General features: G+C 42.4%; 1 protein-coding gene across 7 annotated transcripts in view; it reads right to left on the minus strand.

Moving 5' to 3' along the window:
• Window positions 1–528: 528 nt before the first annotated feature.
• ANK3 (ankyrin 3) overlaps window positions 529–25,726 on the minus strand; it is a 209,230-nt gene continuing 184,032 nt past the window's right edge. For 3 of the 7 annotated variants that reach the window (XM_032695156.1, XM_032695159.1, XM_032695160.1), the window contains 5 exons: window positions 25,540–25,683; window positions 21,620–22,292; window positions 19,265–19,640; window positions 4,994–5,086; window positions 529–1,945 (listed from right to left, as the gene is read on the minus strand). In XM_032695156.1, coding sequence (XP_032551047.1) covers window positions 5,018–5,086; window positions 19,265–19,640; window positions 21,620–22,292; window positions 25,540–25,683 — 1,262 coding nt within the window. In that variant the 3' untranslated portion in view covers window positions 529–1,945; window positions 4,994–5,017. Of the gene's footprint in view, window positions 1,946–4,993; window positions 5,087–6,910; window positions 6,971–7,095; window positions 7,180–15,518; window positions 15,618–19,264; window positions 19,641–21,619; window positions 22,293–25,539; window positions 25,684–25,726 lie in introns of all 7 variants that reach the window. The other 4 variants (XM_032695161.1, XM_032695158.1, XM_032695155.1 and 1 more) reach the window with 3 other exon arrangements.

The raw sequence follows: 25,726 nt of genomic DNA on the forward strand, positions 1-25,726 counted from the left end.
GCAGAAGCATGCAGTCCAGAGCAGTGAGTGTACTGATGCTGCCTACAGACCTTTGTTTTGGCCACATTTTTTATATAGTGGTCCATCACCAATAATACACAGGAAGTGTACAGGGGATGTACACTTTAATGACATCATGGGCAGTGGGTTGGTTATTGGTCCGACTGACATGCTCTGGGGAGAAAACTGCCTTTGGTAGTGGTTCTCAATGGGGCAAAAGAAATTCCAGGAGGTCCAGAACTCACACGTGTTGGAGAAGAGGCTTGCATAGGCCCTTTCCCCACGTCTCTTCCATTCCAGGGAGGTGGGTTCAGCGCTTTGCTGGGCATGTGCTGCTGGCTGCTGTGTTTTCCTCCCGTTCCCCTGACCTGGGGACAGCCTGCCAAGCTTGGCACACTTGGAAGACAAGGAGGTGGAGCAGACAAAAGAAACAGAGAGGAAAAGAAGCTGAGAGCCAGGGGTGGTTAACAGCTGGCCCCATGAAGCCTCACCTCTGTAGGGTACAAGAACACTGCCAAATACACGTTATCCAAGAGTTTTAACACAATTTATTTTATGCTTAAATAATCAACTAGATCATCCAGTGTTTGTTGTTTTCATACATATGTAATTAGAGCTATTATCAATGAATGCTGTTTCCATATGAATATAATCAACAAATTAAAGTATTTCACCAAAACCCAAATAAAAATGCCCTTTAAAACACAGCAGCCTTAACAACCTAATATTACACTGCTAGGATGATTACAGATGATTGGCTTACTGAAAGATTCTACATCTTATAGCCAGTACACAATACAGTAATAATTTTACAGCGTGCTGCCAGTCTATTAGCTAATAATTTCTCTTCAGTTCATTTAAAAATATCCCAAACTTGTGCTCCTTGGAGCACCAACCCACTTCTAAAGCTGCAAGCATTACCCCCGTTACAAAGCGAGAACAGATAGCACCCCCCTCCCCATAATGCAACTACTGTATATGTTATGGGTCTTAGGTCATTTCATTGAAAAATTGGCAACAGCAACAAATATTAGATGAAGGGCTTTGTGTTTACAGATAAAATCTTATTTTTCATGTTGCGGTATAGTGTTTGCAAAACTGGAAAAGATTTAATCAAAATAAGGTGAAACACATGCATCAAAATATTAGTACTCTGAAGAAAAATTTTCACAGAACTACAGAATTCCTCATTTTGGGAATCATTTAAATTTGCAGCAGATTTTAAAGATTTTTTTAAAATCAAGCTAGCGTTTTTGCATATACAAACATTATAATTGCTAATATACAAGAATCTGTGAAGATACACCCAGAATATCCCTGTAGGTGCAGCCATTTGAGACACCTAGCCTGCTCAATGCATTTGCAATATTCTGTTTGTGATCGAAAAGGCAGTGCCTTATCAACATTTATTCTATTTTGTTAGAATTTATACAGTGTTATTTATTTACAGCAAAACTATTGATGTTTAAAAAAGAAACAAATAGTGTTTTATACCCTGACAGTTTGGGTCCAAGAAAAATAAGGCGAGCTGTTGTGGATTTTAGTAATTTTAGTGTCTTTCCATGGTTTAACAATTTTGTCTTCGCACATCCTCTCTGGCCACAGGAATTTATTTCTCTTGAGATGACATCAAACTGCTTGAAAGAAGCTGTTAACAGCATGGCATCTTGTATATACACTGCATTGGTAACTGCGCACCCTCCAATCCTGTGAATGAACGTGAATTTCCATGCTCTGTAAATTGGCTCATGCTAAATTAATTTTTTTTTTTTGTTTGGGTTTTTTTTTGTTGTTTGTTTGTTTTTTTTCTTTTTGCATAAAAACCATGCGGTTAATGTGGGGAAGCAGCAAACACACGCACACTTTTATAGGTGAATGTTTAATTCCTGTTGATTTTTCTTCCGTGACTGTCCCTCTAGAATACTGGCAGTAAAAGCACACAGTCCTATGGAAACAAAAGAGAGCAGAAATCATTTCAGAATCTCTCATTGGAATCAATTTCGTGCCTTTCCCTGACTAAACAGAAAAGCTGCAATTGGCATGATGGCATTCTGCAGCAGGATAAATCACACACTTTCCAGGTAGGTAATGACATTAGTTGAGCTCCCAGCATGAGGGGAAAATGCAGCTGCAGATGTCCACACTGCTCGTGAACTGATTTACAAACACCTTTGTAACACGCTACATTTCATCACCCCAGACACAGCACCAGCCCGTCAGATCCAATGATGACAAGGAATAGGTACTTTTATTGTGGAAGAAACAGCATCATCTCCAGAACAAGAGAGCTGCTGCTTCCACAGCACGTTTTTCTTCATTGTGTGCAAGCACCCCCAACAGTGATGGAGAACCCGCTCTCCTTGCACATCCACCTCTGCCAGTTTCTCGGGAATATGACTGGCAGAGCCAGGAATGCTGAGTCCAGCCTTCAGGAGGCATGGTGAAGGACAAAGTGAGGAAGAGGGGCAGCCCCATCCATCTCCCGCCTGGCTCTGAGGAGATGGGGTACAGCTCCTGCTCTCGCCCATCCAGAGTCATGCACGTGAGGACAGTGAGTTTGTTACATCTGTTGTACAACAGCAATGTCTTGCAGCAAGGAGGGGCAGGAAGCAGAAACACAAACATACCAGGAGCTGGGAGACCTGCGGCTCCCCAGCACCTGGGCACAGGGCAGCCTGCTCGGGAGCATGGCTTGCACAGTGCCTGCAGGATCCAGGCTGGCACGGACATGCTGCTTTACTAATCAGGTCACAGGTCCACACGCATTCCCCAGGAGTGCTACACTCTCCTTCTACGCTAAAGCAATCTGTCCTTGCCCACATCTACAGTTGTCATAAATCTGTCCTGCTGCTAAAAGCCGCCTGTTCCCATCGCAGCAGTCACGCCAGCTCACACAGTGCTGTCCTGAGAAATTGCACGCAAGACTTCTTGGCTTTTCCTTTTAGCCTATGTTTCACAACGGGTTTATTTGCAATGGTGATAAAGACATTTTCACAGCAAAATCTAGCTAACATTGTCTTTTTTTTTTTCAAACACTCAAAGGAAAAGAACCACCTCTGCCTCCCCAACAGGATTTTTTTTTGTCTTTTGTGATTACAAAACAAACTGGTTTTCTATTAGAATCCCCTGCCTGTGGAAATACTTCCACTTCTGCATCCAAATAAAATGTTTTCTATGGACTCTTGACTGGGCTCACAATCACTTAACGCACATTTGGTCATGCTTATCATATCAAAGTTTGGAGTATAGAGATTCATCTTACAGGACAAAGTTCCCCCCTGAGCAAAGGTTCATTATCTAAGGCAGACTCTCTGGTAAGGGCTCTTGCATGGAAGAGTTGCCTACTGGAAATCACAGGAGAAATGCATCAGCAGTTACAGGAGCAAATCTGGTCCTGAGGAACTCAGTCTCTGGCCTCCTGAAGGTCAGACTCTGTTTCATACATTAGGCAAGGACTGCCTTATTTATGTCATTTTATTTCAAAATGAAATGCTTCTCCCTTATCCTCAGTGTGTGTTGCACTAAGCTTGTATGCTGGCAGGCTCTTTAGCTATACTGCTTATGGGGTTCAATGCCCCATCTTGCCTTCAGTGCTTTTGAGTTTACACATTTCTGCTGGTTTGCCCCTGCAGATTGATCATGGAACAACATGGAAGCCAATGTCGGACACAATTTCATACAAGCAACGCCAACCCTTTGTCTTGCTTTCCTCTGTCTTGCTAAACTCTATGAACGAGAAACATGTTTCAAAAGAATCACCTCCCTTTTCAAAACATTAAATATTTTATGAGTATTTTGAGCAGCAAGGCAGGTGAAGCTGTATTACTCTATTAGCACACATGGGAGGGCTCTCAATAAAAGCAGGAATTCAGCAGTTGTGCTAAGTGGACGCAGTAGGTGCTTACCAGATGCTGAAAGCATGCTCCTTGGGTTTGATCCCATAAATCCCTCAGCTAGATCCCACACACTGAGAGCTGCTCATCTCAAATGGCACTATTCACACACACAGGTGGCTTTAGGGGCTACCTTACATTGCAGCAGTCAGAAGGGGCTGGTGACTCTGTCCTTTTCCTCCACATCACTATCTGGTATGTTTTCCAGGTCCTGTTTATCCTGTTCTTAAATCCTACAGTCAATCCTATACCAGACGTACAAGAAAAGGATAACACATAGACTTGCACTTCATAAACTCTTCCTCTGCCCAGTTCCTGAAACCCAACAAAGCTAAGAGAAGTGCTGAGTAGAAAAAAAGATATGAACATGGTAAACCTGGAGCCATGACTGACTGACCAGCATTGACAGACACAGACAGGCTCCTCCTGTATTTACAGGCATGTTTCTGTGTGACTGTAGCTTTGTCATCGAGACAAGGCAGCCTCTGGCTTCAGGGTGCTCTGTCACGTCCTTACAGAGCCCCCGCAAGGGTGTCTTAACCTGTGCATTTAGTTTCAGCTTGGAAAGCCCTTATACCATCAGCTGCTGGTTTGCTACAATCGTTAAGGCTGGATCAATAAAATTCACAAGAAACAGTTGGTAGGGATTATTTGTTGGCAAATATTGAGACACTTCACTTACAAGGACTTTGACTTGCATAACTGCTCTCAGATCACACGCCTGACAGTGGAAGAAGCCTTTCACTCCCAGCAGATTTACTTGCGTGCAGCTCCTTTACTATTTGTGTTCGAGTTAATTTTTAGGGGTAGAAAATGGTGTAGAAAGGATTACAAACACTAGACATTGTAAAACTCTCAGAAATCTTGCACATGCCTCAATATTGCTTTACGTTCCAAGAAGTAAAGCTCAGTTTCTATACGTGAACACAAGGTCATTTTCTGCTTACAAGATCAAGGGCAAGCTATTGAGCTTTGCAGCTGGAAAGCAATGTCAGGGTAGCAGAGTCAAGCCATTGTGCAGCCCAGGTGCTACTCCCTGTGCTGCACAGCGCCGTACTGGCAAAAGCCTTCAGCAATGGAAGAAAATGGATCACACTGACCGTTCCGTGGTCGGCTTTCAGCTTTCATGAGTAACTTTTCTTCTCCACGTGTCTGACTTCTTTCTTTGTCTTAACCTTATAAGCTTCCCCCTGCTTTGAAGGAAAAGTATAAACATTAGCATAGTCTGCAGAGAGTACTCATAACTATAAATCTGCTTTCCAAAACAGGCTTCACATTTTGCTGTAACAGGATAAGTAAAAAGCAGTTAAATCACATTAACACTTCATTTCAAACACACACACAATCTATTTATCCACTCTGCTGAGCTGCAAAAGCACAGGTCTGAAATATCATCTTCAAGTAGGAAACATAGGTCTACAATTTCAGCATGACCCCTGGGCTGGAGTGCCTGGCTAGCAGTCCTCGGCAGAGCCCCTGACACCAACTGCAGTGGGATCCAGTTCCACTGTCAAGGAAAAATCTCCTTTCCCAATCAGCCTCCCAACTCAGCTGGATTGGTGAACATTTCTGACAGCGTAGGCTGTGGCTGATGTTATGATGTTTCACAACATCTGTGCTTTAAAGTAAGCAGGTTAGTAATGGAATAAAGGGAGGAGGAAGAAAGCCAGCAAAAACCGCCACTGAAGCAGCACAGAAGTAAAACCAATAACAGTGACAAGCAGTGCAGGTTTCAATGTCTTTAAAACATCAAACCCCAAAATAAAGTTCATCTTTGCTCGTTAAAAGTAGCTCAATAATCATCTAAAAATAAATCACAAGCCTCACATCAGAGAAAGGTATCTGCTTATGCGCGACTATTGGCAGAATTTACCCCTCAGGTGATCTGCATTGATGTATTTGTAACTATTTGTAGTTTCCAACTAATCTAATCTGGTGCAGCAAATTGAAAATGTTTCCCCCTTGCTGGGTAGGAATTTTTTTCCCCTGATAAATGACTATGAAAGTGGGAATGGAAATATGTTTGTTTCAATTCTTTTATTTCTGTGACATGTGTGTGTCCCCTGCTTTTTTTTCTTTCTTTCTTTTTTACTACCAGTAGATAAAGAATGTTTGTTATCTTCCTTTCTGAATCTGTTTTCACTCAGACAAGAATTTCATTAACCCCAAGGACAGTTTTACTGAAGCAAAGACCTCCCAGGGCCATGTGCTGGGGAAGAAGGCACGAGCTCCTCTGAAGCCATTTGTTTCCAGAGGTGATGCCCATTCCCCCGAGGGCTCCTTGAGACAGAGGACAGCTGAGGCACAGCCTGCCCACTCCTGCCCATAGCCTTGGAGCCCTCTGCAAGAAGAGCTGGGGCGTGCTGGCGCACAGCAGTCCTGTCCTTCCCACTGTCCTTCCTTTTTCAGGGTGGTGAAGCTGGGCATAATCCAGCCCTGCAGAACGGCTTCCAGTTTTAATCACCGGGGACAAAATCCTGTTTTGGTGCTTGCTTGTAGAGGATACCATTGCTTGGGTATGTGCTTGTTCCCCTGAATCCTGCAAACCCTCAGTCACTAGCACAAGGATATTACACAGGTGAGTGAGAGGCCAGTGGGAATCAGACTGCAGCTCATTCCTTTGGGCTGGTAGAAAAGCAACACAACACACCTACAGGTATAAGGCACAAATTCTGCAAGGGCTTAACCAAACACACAGACATGGCTCATCTTAATGGCACAAAAAAGGCCCCAAACCTATTGCCTAAGCCTGCTGCCTGTTTTACAGAGACAGATCTTAATGCTCTGTGCCAACAGAATTTATCTGGGCCCCCTGGATGCTGCCCCTGCCCACACACAGCACAGAGAGACACCCCTGCCCCATCACCCAAACACACAACTTGCCAATAACCGCAAGCACTGCACTTTGCCAAGGCTTCTTGTTAAATGCAAACCTCCAGCCCTTTAGCAGCACTTTCTAGCAGTCAACACAACCCTCTGTGTCTACTGTTATTTCCTGGTTGTCCCCGTTCCATTACCATTTCACCAACTTTCCTCTCATGGGGGATAACAAAGCATCTTACTACCTTCCGGGTGATCTGTGGGAAGCAATACATGAAAAATATCGATTTTTTTTTTTTCCTAGATTCTAAAGGGAGAAAGTATGTTAAAAAGAAGTTACTTGAATGCAAAGACTCAGAGCAGTGATGTATTTCATGATTACTTTTCTCGTGATGACGTTGCCTTCTTCGTCGGTAAACTGTTCCTCTGTTACAGATTCACCGGGAATGTTTTTTGCCTCCTCACCCTAAAGAACGTGTTATAAGATTAGCAATAGAGCCTATATTCTGTCAAACCCACACATATTTCCACACCAATCCAAGCAACGAGCACATGCTAGCTTCAACTTTATGTAACAGTTTGCTTTATGTCACACAAATTGTATGAAAGCCTCGTTCATTTAGCATGCCGATACCTGTGAGTTTATTCTACAGAATGTATCCCTAAAGCCAGCAGGGAGCTTCTAGCACATTGCTCTTATTAACTAATGCATGGCATGAAGCTGTCTGTGCAACAAAATCTTGTGGTCAGTCTAAGACCTGTGAGATGGAGGCACAGATTCATGATGACATAATCTCTAATCAGAAATCCATTAGCTTTTCACAGCTTCTCAGCACCCGGCACACGCAGTAACATGGTCTAACATGGGGGAAATTTGGGATTTAAAAAGATAGCTCCACCTATAGCTTGCTAAACACGAGGTCTGAAACACACACACACAGAAGACAAGACTTCTCAGCATTTACAAAACGGAGAAAGGTATCTTACGTAACACTTTGCCCACATGGTAACACCTGCCTGGACCTATAGCCCAGCCCATGACTTACTGAGGTTGGCAGCACTCCAGCCATCGCTTCTTATAGTGTCAGCAAGTCCACCACAAGAATTATAGCTCAAATCATAAACAAATGACATCACTTTAGAGTCTAAGGCTAGCTGGCAGTTGTGAACTCATGTTCCAGAAGAACTTTGCTAACATTACCTCATAAAGTCATGTTTCCAAACCTGGGTGCTGAAGCAAGCACTGCTTTTGATGCTTCAAAAATATCCATTGACTGTGCTTGTATCTTTCATATAAATAAGGCAAACATAATGATAATGTAGCTGGCCTACATATGAAAAATTTCCACTTGCAAATGAATAGCCATTTAAACAAAAAACAAACAAACAAAATCCTTAAAACTTTTATTCTTCCTTCAACCCGCTATGGAAAAAATTACAACTAGAGGAAAGAAGAAGAAAGAAACATTGTATAAAACACGTTATATAAATATAAAAAAAATAATATTTAAAATGAGATTATTATAGCTCAACATCAAGCTTTCCTAATGCTTCCACCTACTAAACAGCACAGGGCAAATATAATTCCTATTTACTGTAGTCTATACACTACATAGTTGTCTACATAAGCTCCTGACACTGCTCTGTAACAAACAAACACAGTGATGCCAAGTTTATTTTTTTAAAACCGTTTTCCCTACAAACATAGCTTTTTCAATATGTACACTGTAACATTAGGATTGTATGCTATTTCTAAGCTCTAAGCAAAATAAGCCATTCCTTTTGATTACGAGCCAGTTGTGGTCTTTTCTACAGCCAAGCTTTTCCATTTCCCTCACTTTGGGGAGAAGGGCAGCAGGCGAGAGCCAGAGGGGAGTATTCCAGAGCTGAGCCCCTGGCCAGCATTTGTCATTCTTCACAAGTGCAGACTTTCTGCTTTCTTCACATTGAAAGCTGCATTGAAGTCATCACTTGATAATTAAGCAATGAAAGAATTCCAGACATTTTTCACATCTTTTTCCCCAGGCTTTTCACAGGCTATAGACTGTAAAACTTGTTGAATGCAGGTGCTTCAGGAAGCATCACCCAGAGAAGGGCAGGCACCACAGCCAGGTGGACTCCCTATACAGTCATAGGGACATGAGGATGAGATCCTGCACCTGGGGCTGAAGGGACATAGCTGAGGTCCCCAGGCTTGGGAATAGTGGCATCCCTACAAAAGCACGGTAGAACAAACGGCTACTGAAGCCTTCAGAGGGAGCCTGGACAACTCGTTCCCCAGAAGGATTGGGGTGAGGGGTCACAGGAAGGAGAAATTACACACCTCCCTCAGCCCCGCGGCCAGGCAATGGCAGGAGGAGGGAAGTGAGGGGCGGCCCCCGCGGTGAGCAGGGCCCGGCACCGCAGCCGCTGCTTCCTTTCTCACAAGAGAAACAGCAGCAACCAGGACAGGACCGGGACTGCTGCTGAGGCTTGGGTAAAGGTTTTGGGAACTGAAATCTGTGGGGCTTCCTATTCACAAAGACATGGGAGGGGGAAATACTGATTTCCGGAGACTTAATACTTTAATCAGATGCACAGCAGATGGGGAACTATCTGCACAGTTTCTTTCCTGGCCTCCCACACATGGGTTCAGAGTCCCCGGTGCGATCCTACACAGTGCCCTAAGGAGCAGGAGAGAACCCTGGCCCAGACATCCCATGGAGCACAGAGGTATGGAAAGGTTCCCTCTCATGAACAGGATCTCCAAAGCCACTACAATAAAACCCATGAAAATCAGAAATAAAACAACGTGGCCAGCAGCAAGGTCACCAGACTACTTAACACACCAATATCACTTGTGTGTACTGGTTCTTTTGACTCCTAATTGCAGCTAGGAGCAAGGTTATCCCTTAAAACACAGAGAATTTCTGCATTCAGCTTTAAAATGAGAAGTGTATCGATGCACTGAAAAATGTCTCTTGAAACAAAACGCGGTTTTTAAGGTGTGGTGAATCTTGTTTTTTAATTAGCTACATGCTCCTTTTAAGCACAGTTTAATGATAAGTGCTGTAAATACTCAGCAGTCAGGATGCGTGAAATCTAGCTTTCACAATTCTCTTGCTGGTGGGTAGTTAAACAAATTGCAGGAGGGCTCACAATTGGCAGGAGGTAGATCTGATTTACTGACGTTTCTAATCCTATGCAGTTATAAAGACGGATGTTTGCTAGGAAAAAAAAACCCTTACCCACTGGCAGTTTTATTTGTAAGATCTCAAACCAGCTTTGGGTTAGAATGGCACATTAGATGACCTTGTCAACAAAAGCTGTTTTTAAACACAAAGCTGGTGCATCTGCGTCACAGCTAACGAATAAAATTCTTTCTGCTGCATCATACTTATGTGGGCTTCATTTTACCCTTCACCAGTCAAAAGCACTGTCACAGTACCAAACGCTTTAGAAAGGCAGGGAGAAAACTTAATACCGCGATTACTGGAAGCCCAGTTATATCCCTGGGACTAAAGCATACAAAGGCTGCAGTCTGCAAGCCTCAGCCCCAGAACATGCCAGGAAGCTTTGCAAAGCAGAGTGCTTTAATGTCACCCTGCTCGCTGGAGTGTAGTCCTGCCAAAACCAGCTGGTATCCTCTTTTTGCTGCTCTCCAGGGCAGGAGAAGCAAAGAGCAGTTTCCTCAAAGTCCACTCCACTGATCAGCTCCACTGATTTTCTTAACATTTATTTGCAGATTATGGGTGTTACCAGGGACCTCCAGATAAATGGAGTTACACAGTCCGTGCTGCAGTGTTGTGCCAAAGTTCACTGCAGATTTGTCAGAGCTCTGGTTTTCTTTCATGTTTGTTTTGTTATTAGAGGGATAATAGTCCCTTTTATTCCTCCTATACATATAGTGTTGTTGCAACAGTGGAGAAAAAAGGTGCGGCTGGATGTGTCTTACCCCGACGGATAAAAAGGAATTTAAAAGCAGGCGGAAATAAGCAAGATGGAAATAATCTAAATATTTAATTTTGCTGAAGACCAGAGGCAATGCTGCAATGGGAACAGGAGCTGTACAGAGCACTCAGACCTCTTCCCCTACTGGCCCAAGCCACCATCAGGACATAATCCCCTCAGTCTCAAGATCACATTCTTGTAATGCATAAACAGCAGCTGCGCCTCAGTCTCCTTGGGGTCTCAAGCCTCTGTGGCAGTGGCAGGAGAAATAAACATCTTTCATTAAGGTCATTTTCATTAGTGAGTTCTGCCTACTCAGGGAGACCTTGTTAATCAGATGCCACGACTCTCTGCCTGGGCCCGTGCTGAGTCTGTACTTGCTTGTTTGCAGACATATTGCTAAAGCCATAGGAGGGGGGGGGAAAGGAAAAAAAGCCCAACAAACCAACTTGCAAGCCAGGGAGACCTGAGAGGAAATGGTGCCGCAAATGGGACAGAGTACAGCCCACTACTGGGAGCTGCCTCAGAAGTCTGTTGCTCATTGCATGAAGGACAATACGATGAACAGACCTCATAACAGCACTTGTAGTGAGTGGTTTAATTTACCCCCTTGTTATTTTACTGAGGTTGGCAGCTCCAACTCTCCTGGGGCAAGACAAAGTGAGGGAAGCTACAGAGCAGAGCAAATCTGCAGCTCTCCTAGACAGACAGGGACTGCAGTGGAGAGGCTGTGCCCAGCTGAACACAAAAAAAGAAACGCTTCTCATTTGCCTTACATAGACCTCTTAATTCTTCTCACCTACAGGATGGCCACATTTTCACTTTCCATAAATAAGTTTCCTCTGAATAGTAAGACCATGGAAGATGCTGGTTGCAGTTTTGACTGACTGCTGCTCAGGCTCCCATGCCACTTGTCCAGTGCAGGCTGAACCAAACCTTCCATGGTCAGTAATGGGGCGTTTCATGGCAAAACACATGGAAAGGGACAAATCTTTAATAAAAGTTGGCAAGAAATAACAAAAGTACAAGATACTAAATTACAGCAGATTTGAATAACCCCTGCTTAGAAATATATTTTGTTTTCCATTACATGCTACCATAAACCTTTCGGCAAGAAACTTACTAAACAATTTTGCCAAAAATTTGTGTCCATGAAAGATTTAACAACCTCAGAAAGAGCATGAAAAATTAGACTCTGCTTTCTGCCATGACTGAATAAAAGGAGCTTTGGATCAGGCTCTGAATATGCACATTGTGGCAGCACTCTTATTTTTCCCTTGTGTGCTAATTGCTTGCATTCCTGCACTGCCATAAACCCACTTCTTTTGCAATGCCCCATCCCATCAATCCACCATGTGCAGTGGGGAAAGGAAGCAAAACCAAAAACATCTGCACTACCTTGAGGTTAGAATACGATCCTATTACATGTGGAAATGGGCATCAGTCCTTGCTTGTCTGGTTTTATGGGCTCAGCCCTCTGAAGTGCTAAATCCCATGGGAATGTGCTCGAGAGTGCTGAAGACTTGATAGGACTCAGCTCTTGGACTGCTGGGAAAATACCTCTGGGGGCGAGAAAAGCCCCATATTTGGGCCAGGACAGAGAACTAAGGTAGCAGTTAAACGGAAATAACAGTTTTAGCAATAATGCAGAATAGCACTGAAAGGAAAAACAAGTTGGGAAAGAAGAGCAAAGGTAATGAAGCAATTCAGCCCTGACAGTACCTGTGGAGGCACATAGCAAAGCCTTTTTTACACAGGACTCAATTTATCCTCAAGGTTTTGGTGTTGCCAAACTTTATCCCTGCAGGCTACGTGACTACCTCTGTTGCTTTTAATGCAACATGCGGGCAGTAATGAAAACCAGGAAGAGCGATTAATACTAGGAAGAAATTCTTTACTGTGAGGATGGTAAGGCACTGGAAAAGGTTGCCCACAGAAGTTGTGGATGTCCCATCAGTGGAATGTTCAAGGACAGACTGGATGGGGCTTGAGCAACCTGGTCTAGCAGAAGGTGGCACTTGCCCACAGTAGGGGGGTAGAAATGGATAATCTTTAACGTCCCTTCCAACCCAAACCATTCTATGATCCTATTAATAAAGGCTAGGGTAAACCAATGCAGTTCCCACATGCAGCTCTGCCCAGTGGAGGTTCCCAGCATACCCTCATCCCCTCCCCACTGCTGCTGGACACAAGCTGGCAGAGCGGGTTGACAGCATGGGCACAGCAATGCATCCATTTCTGAAGCCTGTGCCTAGGTTTTTCAGATATTCAAAACAGCTCTTATTCCAGAGAATGCAAATTCAACAAAGGTTTCTAGGGCTGGCTCCTGACTAACCACAACATAAGACAGTGTAGGATAAGTACCCCATGGTCCAGGCATGACTGCAAAATAGCACCGGAGCATTTCATCATCAGTGCATGGCAGGTGCTGCCTGTGGGATGGGAGAGTCAGGTCAGAGTGAAAATGTCCCTGCCTCCCCCCCTGAATCGCCACTTAACAACTTAGGCTAGCCAAGTGTGTCAGAAAACACAGGAGTAGCAGGAGAGCCTAATTCTCACTTCTGCCCCATGGAAGTGCACTGGCACCATTCACTATGAGCCTAAGAGAGGCACTGGGGCTGTGGGGCTGGGCTTGCCGGGCACTCAGGCACTGGCAGGCAACAGCCTGCTGCTCCCAACCACTGCTGGGGGCCCTGCAGCAGGAATACAGGAGTTAAAATTTTTACTCTGCAGGCTGAGAGTGTTGCTCAGTGCCTCTGAGCACTGTATCCTGAGACCTCTTCCCTGATCGAGGAGCTGTTCCCCAGCTTGGGTGCATGCTCTCACAGTGATTTCAGTTTACCCAAACTGAACCTCTGTTCCCAGGAATGTGCAGAAATTGAAGTCCTGATCCCTACCAATGTTAAAGCTTGATTCTTCCATTTCATACCACCATTTCATGAACTTTACATGATTGAAATACTCATTGAAATGGCTGTTTCCACTATCTAACTCTTTCTCTAAAAGGCTTGACGATTGCTGGTTTCAATTTTTTTCTTGTCCTGTTTTAAGCTTGTCTTGAGACGCAGAGTGGGGGATAAAAAAGAAGCTATAAATGATCAGAAAATAACAGAAGCATCACACGTATTTTCTAATCAAGAGACAGGTACAGCTCCAATCCAGTTGAGATCAGACACATTCTCAACAGAGCGGGTTCAGCCGCCTCCACTCACCATGCACACCCTCCCCACGGCGTCTGCACTAGCTGCAGATTGCAACACTATATATGCTGCTTTACCATTGCTCTTTTAAAAGTTCAACCCCAAATTATACCACCACATTTAAGACCAATTTTTTGTGCCTTTCTCTAAACCCAGAGGCTGTACTTGGAAACCACGTGAAGGCTGCCTGTGACACGCTTTCCCCTTTTCTACTCCAACATTTCCTGCCTCCAAACCAGCAGACACCAAAATAGTTCAGACATAAATTGGGTGGGGGACCTCAGCTACAGGCCAACTACACAGCCTTTGAAACTTGCAGCACACTTACACTTTGTGTTTTACCAGAGATGCCCCTACAGCGTTGGAGGGTCTGTAATCACCCACAGGCCGCTTGCCCCACATTCCTAAGCCTGAGCAGTCATGTCTTATCTGCAGGGGCAATTACTGATGAAGGGTTATACCCTGACCTGCCCAGGGCCCCTCATGGAAGGCAGCAGGTTCCGCTTGGAGAGATGACGGATCGGACAAAACGTTCACTTCTACTGAGCTCATTTTTGCAGTTCCTGCCTTATCCTGAACAGAAACATGACTGGTATACTGAAGAGATTCATGACGAAGACAGACAGAAACATCATCCTGCCTTTTCTGAAAGTGTCTGTATTTTGGACTGTTTGGCAGCTGTGCAGAGCAGCCTATCTGCCACCCACATTGCACAAGAAGTGCGGTGTCTGTACGCAGGCTCCCCTCCACAAAGCATGGAAACAACAGCGTTATAGATATGTGCAATTGGAATATCACAAATTATTCCTAAAGTAACAATTATAGCTTAGGCAAACTCAGCTAGTGCTGTAATAGCACTAAGGTGCCTGGCTGTTTTCTTTTCATGGCTTGACTACATGGTTTTCTAATAAGAGCCTAATAAATCCTGTAAGTTACTGAGTGATTAACATAATGGTTTCCGATGCAGAATTATTTTCTCATGCTATATGCTGCAGGCAAATAATACCGTACTGTATGACCAAACAAGAAAAAATATGAGGGCACATGCAATTATTTGATTATGCTATTGTTATCAGTATATAAAGCATATGGTGCTATAAATAAAGGCAACCTGTAAATAAATATATTAAACAGAGCCTACTGAAGGCAACGTAAAGACTTTTATTAACTTCGATAGGTTTAAAATCAGGATCATTTGCTGTATTGAGAAGGTTTTCCAGAACACATTAAGCACTTAATACCACAAGTTTCAACCAAAATACATTGCTCATACTCTCCTATATTCCACTCATGTGCATTCCAGCAAATGTCTAACTTGTAACTTAAAATATTTTAAAGAAAACAGAGAAAAAAAGTTACTCTTCTGTCTGCAATTCATATTTGCTCTACAGGAGACCAACACACTGCATCTAGCTGCAGTCTTTAAGATGCCATGCACAGCAGTGTCAGTGAAGGACACAACATGCCATGCAGCACAGTTATTTTCCAGCAGAAGACAACCATAAACCTCTGGGTTAAGCAAGGAAAGGCTGCCTAGTGCTTGGTTATAAATCCACACTGGCAGTGGAAAGTACACTACCAGAGGGACTCCAGTATGCCAAAACTGACATTCTGACACAGCAGTTCAACCCAGGTCCATGCCAACGCTGTGCCAAGAATGCAAATCAAGAGGTACCTTCAGAATCAACCGCCGTCGATAAACTCTTGTAGTAATTCTCTGCTCTTCACCTGAGCTCGAATCACTCTCAATCTCACTGTCACTGTCACTACATTCCTAATAAACGCAGTTTTAGTACATCTGAACAGCACATTTGCAAGACAGAACATGCTGATCAGGACTAGGAGAAGAAAACAGAGGTTATCATGGACAGTGTTTTCCCTGTCTCTATTATGTACATAATGATTTGCAGTTTCACTCTTAAAGTGTATAGTGGGAGGAGGTCTTTTTGCTCCTTGGCATGCTGTAACTTGATAAGTATACCAGCTATGGAGTATCTCAGCAGCTCTTAAGTCTTAGAAAATGGTCTTTGGAATGCATCTGACCTGTGGAGTTTCTAAATCTTATGCAGTTCTTAAAAATTTTGTGTACTAAATAACCTTGTCATAGCTCACTGTTTTTTTTTCTCCTCAAAAATTACTGTTTCAAATTTTCCCTTCACAAAGTGGGGGAAATAAATTTGCTAATAAAAAAAAGAAGACATTCACACAAAAGGATTCAATGGAGCACCTCCACACAGGAGATTACAAATGTAAATGACTTTCCTGTTCACTATTTATCTTCTATTAAGTAACAAAACTGCAGCGTGAAGCACAATCATTCTGCAATGTTTTAAGAAGAGAGCTGTTAGACCTCAGCTCAGGGTAGGGGGGGAACAGTGTGACTGGTGTCAGCTTGGTGCCAGGAGGTACCACAGCTGCACAGAGGGGTCTACTCTGCCCTGGCACCCTCTGACAGCCCCCACTGCTTTCCCCTCCAAACCCCAAGCAGCTCCTCAGCTTTGGGGCTGAGCAGCTCTGTGTGCACATGCCTGAAGGAGGGCTTCATACTTCTGTGTGTGATGGACTCAGGACAGAGGCCCTTCTCCCATTATGTTTGTGTGAACCAACCTTTTCCTGAATAGAGAAATTTGAAAATTTCCTCTATGTTACTTAATGACAGTCTGAATGATTAAAAAATTTAAAAATCATAAATAGTGGCTATTGAGAACTGCAGTTCTGTTTCTCTGTTTGAATCCGGCCCAAGACATCCCAAACAAGAAGCATTTCTCAGAAATTATGTGTTAAATAAGAGTAGGCATAAGTGGGCGGAGGAGAAAAAGGACTAAATAACAAAAAGCATTTAGGGCAGGATGACAGCATTTGTCTGCATGTGAAGTCTCCTGCAGTCCTCTGGCACTAATCAAATATAGATACAAAAAATTATAATCCAATCCTATCCTGAAGAAGCAACAAGAAGCAGAAGATTTCCAGAGGGCACAAAGGTTTTAGAGCAAGAGTTATTTTTAATAAACAGCTTTAAGTGGTTTATTTGTGATGGAATTCTGACACTAAGAGTCACCTTGACCATGCAGTGGACATCATCCTCTTTGGAATATTAGAGCAACTGTGCAGTGCTTCTCTCATTTAAAAAGATCACTGGAATCTGATGATTGAGCATTGGTAGAGAATTATATGACCCACACCCTCACTGCATTGCATTTGTAAATGTCTGGGCATTTATGTGGACTTGGGATGAGGCCAAAGATTTGTTTCATTCACGTCACCAGGCGTCAGCCCAATATCAATTGTCTGGGTTTATCTCCTGCCGCAAACTGTGTGCCAAAACACTGATGCAGCCCTTCTCCTGCAGGTGGGTGACTATTGATTCCTAGCCCTTTCCCAGTGAGTCACAGAACAAAATCTCTTACTTTGGGAAGCAGTTTTTTATTTTGTTCCTGATTTCTTTCCACAGAAATAAATCTGTTTCTTCCATACTTCTCTCTTGATGGAGCATTTCTGAAGAACGCCTTGCAGAAAGACTGCAGTGGAAATTCTCTTTCTGTTTTCATGACAGCATATGAAGTGTCTCATCAGGAAATGAACTGTGTTAGTAATTAAACTATTGACCTCAAATTAGAAGATATTATTGAAAAAAGTATCGACAAGATATTAAAGCAGTTCTTGTTGTCATTCTAACAGATCCTGTTTTCTTACCCGTTCAGGTTTTGTGAGAGACCCACATTGAGAAATGACATTATTTTCTGATACCAGTTTATTCAAAGATCATGTCTATAAAAAGACTTGTTATTTAGTAGATAAGATTATCAGCCTTTACCAATAAAGTAAAGTAGTGCAGAGAGCACACATAAGAAAAGCACTCACTTATTCTTCTCAATCCAGATGGGATATTCAAAAGTAAAGAGCACACAGAAGTGGATGACAAGTTATCTTCCCACTGATGGGAATGCAGAGGGGGAAGTGCAGCACGTTTGCACACCCTCAGCATATTACAGTGTGCATCTACACTTACTGCTGCATTGAATTGGAGCGCAGTACCATCATTCTGAGGTCTCCAAAGCCTACAAACACTAAGGAACTCTGCCATCTGCCTTTAACTGCCTTTGCAGAAGGCAAAGGCTCTTACATTTTTTAAGTATTCCAGTAATTAGTGAACATTAGGAAAGATCTTACTGTGTCACGAACTAATAACAAGATAATAACAATCATATGCTGCATAACTGCTGAGACCGATTATGTTACCATCTAATAAAAGAATTCTTGGTTGTATAATCAAAAGAATAGTTTAAAACGAACTAATTTAAACCTGAATGATTTATTGCAGCCCACCACAGCCAACATTTTTATTGTGCTACAATAAAAAAAAAAGTAGCTATAGCAAGTAGAAGAAATTCTACTAAAATACCTTGCTTCCAGAAGTTACAATCTCCTCCTGTATTATGCCCAGGAAAAGACAATCTCAGCAGAAAGAGGAATGTAGAAGAAATTCTGCAATTCCCTGTTTCAGCCAGCCCTGCTGGCCCTGAGGTCTATTCTGTGGCAACCCTCCCACTGCTGGGGTGTGAGGTGCACACATCACCTTTACTTTTAAGCTTCTGGGAAATAAATATAAGCAGCTGAGAAAGCTATCAAAATTTTCATTGTCAGAAAGCCACTTATAATTGGAGTTCTGCAGTTAAGGATGTGCGAGTTGGGCAAGACAGAAAGCAAGGGGAGACCCTCACAGTATTTTAAGAAGAAAGAATTGCCACCTGGAAAAGTGCTTTACATGTTTGGACATCTTTTGATTCCAAAAAGAATGGATAGACTTCAAATTTGGGATGAACAAGGCGATGAAACAGAAAAAAACATAAGGAGGAGATTAAATATAACCCAAAAGTATTTTTCCGCCAATTAACAGAGAAAAAAAAAATGCAGGGAGTGTTGGGGACAAGGAGCAGGACAGAACCCAAAGAGTCCCTATATCTCTTTGCTAACTTCAATGCCACAGGAAGAGTGGGAACCAGTGGCAACACCTTACTGGAAACAGATGGAGGACAGCTGAGCTGTTTGGCACTGTTTGCATAGGTGGTATGTCAGGGAAGGAAAGGGGCCTGTTCCCCAGTGATACAGAACAGCAGTCCCAGAAGCTGCTCTAACCTCTTCCAGGGCTCAGGGCCAGTCAGGCAGAGGATTATGCAGCCCTGCTTGGCTCCTCTGCCTGCCTTGACTCCACCTCATCCTATTCACAACACAAATAATAAATTTCCACTAGCTTCCATTTTTCTCAATTCAGTAATAAATAAAAAAGGCATAAAGAAGGATAAAAAAAGCCTCCTAACCCTGTCACAAACAACTTTACAAGTCTTACAAAAAATTATGTCAAGCAATATGTCAAGCAACAGGGACTCCTCACATCGTTAATTATTGCAGGACATACTGTACCTTCTGTTCAGACATTACTGCTCCCTCCTCCTCTTGGATGCTTCTTGGCTTGCCATCCTCAGAAGTACTCCAGCCCATCTTCTTCACACTGACAGGCACAGATGTTTTGCTGCCTTCTGTTGTTGGCTTGCTAGTCTCTTCCAAAGATTTCTGATATCCTGTTGATGATAACGTTTGCTCATCAGTACCAGCTGAGATCTGGGGCTTTGTTTTCAGGGCTTCTTTGTCACTGTGTTTTCCCACATCATTTAAAGATTCCTGGATGTAGGATTTAGTTTTTGCCTCTGATGTGGATTCGGATAGACTTCCATTTGTTTCTGGCTTCCCTGCTTCTCCTTTGACGTATGAGGTAACAGAATCTCGACATTGGTCCGAACTACAGAAAAAGGAATAGACAGCTGTTCAGTGCTTAAATCACAGGCAGAAGGGCAAAGCATCAAGCCTCTTACTGAGCCTTCAGTCTTAACAAATACATTTCACACAGAGAAAAGTAAAATTTTAGATTCCACTTGCAAACATCAATCTATTTAATAACCTTGTCTTCTGCACTGTGGCATCCTTTCAGAAGCAATGAAAATATGGTGGACACTGGAAACATGGCCAAATGTTTTATGTTAATCTCCTTCCATTTGAGGGTGGGGGAGGAAAGAGAGAAAAAAACAATATACAAACCCTACCAGTTCCCTTATATAATCATGAGCTAAAGCCTCGAGGCACTAATTCTTAAACCAGCTCTCTAACCAAAGAGGTAATGAAAGTGTCTGTTACCATGCAATTACCAGTAATGATCAAATAGGTTATGTTATTTTTCCCCCAAAGTACAATATCTGTACTCCAGATAAGTTATGCCTTTTAAAAAATATTGGTATCTGAAAACAAATCCTTTGACAGTGCAAATTCTCAATAACAGACCAAGGCAAGGAAGGTTAACTACGAGACAGAAAACTGACCGAAATTTTACCCCAGATTCACTATGGACAGGTTTAACCTGGACTTTTGATGTACAGTGTTCTTATCCTTTGCATTTTTGTTCACTTTCTGTTAAACACTATGACTGTACATATGAAAATATGCCAGCTATTTGCTGGTAAAACTATTTTAAAGGATAGCAAAGTGAATTCATCTAGCTAGAAATTGATATGTTAGCTTCTTAAGGAAGTCCTCCTGATTCCCAAAGTGATCTGTTTTACTAATTTAACGCAATATAAAATGCAGAATAACAAAACTTGCTTAACAACAGGAATCTCATCAGTAGCAGTTCAAGTGCTTTACAGTCCTGAAAGACAATCAGTTTGCTGAAATCAATGGCCAAATTCCCACTGGATCTGATAAAAGAGTATCTAATGCTCCCTGGAACCTTAAAACATCCTGAGTCAAAGATGCAAAGGATGTAAACTGCTGACACACAAATGATCGCTGTGCAGATAATGATTCTGTACTGATTTACAGCTCCTGCAGACCTGGCTCCTTCAGTTCCTGCTCACGGGAGCCACGTTCAAAGCAAAGGCAGGCAGGGGCCCCTCACCCATTCAGCAGGGCTGAACATGGCAACACATACTGCCAATGTTGAAAGCTTAAGTAGGTCCAAGGGGAGGCTGGAAAAGCTCATACAAGAGAAATGCACTGAGAATAAATATATAGAAAGCACCCATCTCAGCAGGTCATTATGCTGAAGATAAGTGGAGCTCGGGAGAGTGCAGGAGGAAAACAGGATATACAGCCACTCTCCTTCCCTGAGCATTCCCTGCAGTCACTGATGGGAGACAACGTACAGGACTAGATGGATTTGGTATCACCATTCTTACCTTCTTATGCCTGGTAACTCATCTCTTTTAAAACAGTCTAGTAAATGGGCATGACATAAGATGCTTGAAATAAGTGTTAATAAAACTGACAATTCAAAAATTAGCTTATGAAAAAAGTAACAACTATCTGAGGGAATCCAAAGGGATGCAATAGAAAGGGTGACTGCTAAAAAGGTACTCGAGAAATAAGAGTAATGTAGTATCCTGGTTTCAGATAATGTTCTTGATTTCAGCTACATCTACGGATCACTTAGATTAATCAAAAATAAAAATACACCAGATAAAGGACATGAAAAGTAATATTACCTGCTAAAGATAATACGAAATGTTTCTCAAATTCCTGTATCAAGAATGAAACCTGATAAATATTTTTAAAGACAAATACATCTGAGGACGATTCACCTCAACTATTACTTTTTCCTTGAAATGTACATGTAAGTAAACATGCATATTCTCATGGAATAGTAGAGCAGCAGGCTCTGCACTGCTCCTGGAGGTACAAGCGTGGGAAAGCTGGCTTACACACACACTCCAACACAAAGGTGCTCACCTATCATCCAAGCGATCTAGCAGGCTACCACCTATCCTGCGTCCCGACGTCGGTGGCTCAGAGACACTTGACGAGTCAGGCTGCCAACCTGTAATTGAAGACATTTCGTGTTCTGCTTGTTGAACACCTTTAAGAATTGACCATACTCTCTCTTCCGCCATCTCCTCAGACTCAGCTCCTTCTTCCAGATGAATGTCCTCAAACAGAGACTTAAACTTTTCTGCCGTCATCTCCTCATCAGTACCAGACTTTTCTCTCTCAGGCTGTTCAGTCCTTACTCCTCTTTTACTAGTCTCTTCACTCTGCCTTTGTTTAGCATCTTTTGATATCCCGCCATAACTACCAAGATACCGTGGAAAATCCTTAAGGTCCACTTCCTCCAACTGGCTCTCGCCTATGGAAATATCTTTAGGTGTTCCTTCTCTAGGCACTGAGAAATCGACTTTGCTGTCATCCAGTGAAGTGTCTTCTTCAGTCACCACTGGCGGTGCTGCTGCTGTACCATCTACTTGTCCCTGGGAGATCACTAACACGTCACTCAGTCTACTGGGAGTTCTAAGGGGTGACTCTAGGCTAGAGGTGTCGCTAAAGAAATCGTCCTGATGGAAAGGGGTGGGCGGCACGAAGCGCAACCCAGTGGGAGTTTCCAGTTCCACTTGAATGGAGGGATAACCTAAGGAAGACAGCACATTTGGACTGACTGGGATGAAGCATGGAGCAACAAATAAGCAAATGCCAAATGATTCATGGGTTACGTAAAGTATGAAACACATGAGGAGGTGCAGGTGTATAAGAACCAGTGCAGTTCTGATAGATTTTGTTACTTTGTCCCAAAGAGATGGAACAAAGAATGAGTACTGCCAGTGAATAGTACAGTGAAGCCAGTACTTTTGACTATTTTGTTAATAGTCTTTAAAGATTTCAGCAATTGTTTTTGCAGCCATTTTAACATTTTCAAGCTATAGCAGATTGTCTTATGAGCATGCAATAAATCAAATGTGGACAAAGGTGGTTGTCCCTTTATACACAAGACAATCTCTTGCAGCCATATTGTGCAAATCTTTATTTCCCAGTTTTGGTGTTCTTTTTTTTTTTAATTTTGAAGTTTAATAAACAGATTTTAAAGACAGCAGTAAATCATAACATAGGACAGCCACATTTTCGTCAGTAGGTATTATTTCCACAGGTCCACATTTTTAATATGCTTTTACATAAAAATACCCAATACCAGAAATACAATGTTACTAATATATACCTCCAATTTAACCACAGAGTGCAAGAATGGAATAGTTAAAGAATGAAGAACAGAAATGGATCCTAATGAGGATACTAAAAATAGTAGATCTAACTACACAGCAGGATAAAAAACGAAAATAAGGAAGTTAACAAAGGGATAAGAGAACAAAAACACAACAAGGGAGAACTATATGAATATTTCAGGTACAGTAAAGTTATATGGGTGAGAGGACTGTGGTGAGTAAGGAGATCTTGGTGATCTTGAAGATTGAGGTGATCTTGGTGACATTGGTACAATTAGATACACTGATCAAATAAAGAGAAAAGAAAAATTGATGAAAACATGAAAAAAACATACAAAAGGATTAAACTGAAATATACACACAAAAATGACAACAAAACCTTAAGTTCTTATCCTGGCAAATGAGGTTGGGTAACCTACAAAAGGAAAAAATACATGCTGTGGGGTTAACTTGACATTGTGCTGCCTGCAAAGGGAGGTGCATTAATAGGGTGCATTTGGGGTTTTGTTTCCTGAATCAGCTGAGAGAAAGGCAAAGATGGTCTGGTCTTGGTGAGGAAAGGAAGCTTGAGGAAGGTTCAGAGAGGAGGAGAGACAGAAAGCAACTGCAAAGAAGCGATTTTGTTCCTAAAAACATTGATGCTACTATTAAAAGGCGCAAGCAACATTTCAAGAGCAACTTTCTTAAAATGTCAACAGAAAATTATTTCTGTAGTGCAATGATTCAATGACCAACAATGCTGCTCAATAATGGAGGCACACTGAGCTCATATGCTCCAAAGGAAAAGAAATCTTACTAAAATACAGAGAAAGCCCAATACGTACTTGAACAAATTACAAAAAGCAAAGGAAATGTTACTTACAAAAGAAAATCTTATTTAAGGAGCTACTTATAATACATGTGAGAAAAATCAAAGTAACAATCCAATGCCTGATATCTAACATTTAAAATAAGAAAAAACCCAACATTTAGCATCTTCAACATACTGATAAATAATAAGCATTCTTAGGGAAATTTTGTTTTACAAGCAGAACTTCATTTATCCTTTTAATCTGACTCAAAATTAATCTGCGTAGTTCTAAGCTGGTACAGCTTCCTTGCAAAATTATACAATTTTAGGCATTAGCAGATGGAAAATTATATTCTTTCATGCACTAATAAAACATTTTCTTGTTTTTCTACTGCCATTGCAGAAATGGTCCAAGTGAAATTCATAAAACAACTGATGGTCACATGTCTTGAAGAGGCTTGGTAGTATACTGCACACTAATTTACCCTATGCAATTACTAAGCATATTTTTTCCCTTGTTCTTCATTCTTTTCATTTTTCCTTGGAGAATTCTCACTACTATTTATCTAGACAGGAAGCCAAAGAATACACATATTTCCAGGTAACTTGTCAAGCATGCAATACCAAGTACATATATATGGGCAAGCCTCAAAGGACAACTGTTGCAGGAGAAAAACTTGGTCTTGTCAATTGACACTGAGGCTGATGGGAACAAGTTTACTCAGCCACACACTTGTGGGACCCCACACTTACTCTTCTGAGATATTAATGGGCCACCTAATGTCTCCATAAACAACCTGGATGCAGGACTTGAAGGTGCACTAAGTAAATCTGCCAATGATACTTAATTGGGAAGAGCTGTTGACTCCCTCGAAGGCAGGGAGGACCTGCAGAGAGACCTCAACAAATTAAGAGGGCTGAGCAATCACCAACCATGTGAAGTTCAACAAAGGAAATGCCGGATTCTGCACTTGGGATGGGGCGACCCTGGATGTACAGACAGACTGGGGAATGAGATGGTGGAAAGCAGTGCCGAGAAAGGGACCTGGGGGTCCTGATTGATGGCAAGCTGAATATGAGTCAGCAGTGCCCTGGCAGCCGGAAGGGCCAACCCTGTCTTGGGGGGCATCAGGCAAAGCCTTGCCAGCTGGTCAAAGGAAGGGATTGTCCTGCTCTGCTCTGCGCTGGGGCGGCCTCACCTGGAATACTGGGGCAGTTTTGGGCACTGCCATACAAAAGACATTAAGCTACTAGAGATGATCCAAAGGAAGGCCACGAGGATGGTGAAGAGCCTAGAGGGGAAGCCAAGCCAGGAGTGACTCAAGTCCCTTGGTTTGTTCAGCCTGGAGAAGAGGAGACTGAGGGGAGACCTCATTGCAGTCTACAACTTTCTGATGACAAGAAGAGGAGGGGCAGACACTGATCTCTTCTCTCTGGCGACCAGTGACACGACCCAAGAAAACAGCATGAAGCTGTGACAGGGGAGGTTTAGGCTGAATATTAGAAAAAGGTTTTTCACCCAGAGTGTGGCCAGGCACTGCAACAGGGAAGTGGACACAGCACCAAACCTACCAGAGTTCAAGAAACATTTGGATGATACTCTCAGGCACATGATGGGATTCTTAGGGCTGCCTTGTGCAGGGCCAAAAGTTGGGACTCAGTGATCCTCATGGGTCTCTTCCAGCTCAGGATAGTTTATGATTCTATGATACCATACCATAAGCATGCTTTAGGAGAGGAAAACCCCTTTACACACTTGAAAACAACTGTTTCTGTAGAACTTACAATTTTTCTTTAAAGTCACGGTTATACAACATTACTGTATTATTGGACATGTCACTGAACTAAATATGACTATGGAATTCAATTACCATCAATGGGATCATGAAAAACGTTATTTTCATCTGCAAAACTTCTGGTGCCTGAAATATTTCCATAGTCAAATATTGGTCCTTCCAACAGGGTCACGATATCTATTCGATTAATTTTTGTCAATACAGAAGTTAAGGCATCAGCTGAAAAAAAAATAAAACATGTTAGAAAAAAGTTCGGCATTGC

Source organism: Chiroxiphia lanceolata, chromosome 8 (genome assembly GCF_009829145.1).
Source record: "Chiroxiphia lanceolata isolate bChiLan1 chromosome 8, bChiLan1.pri, whole genome shotgun sequence".
Taxonomy (NCBI): Eukaryota; Metazoa; Chordata; class Aves; order Passeriformes; family Pipridae; genus Chiroxiphia; species Chiroxiphia lanceolata.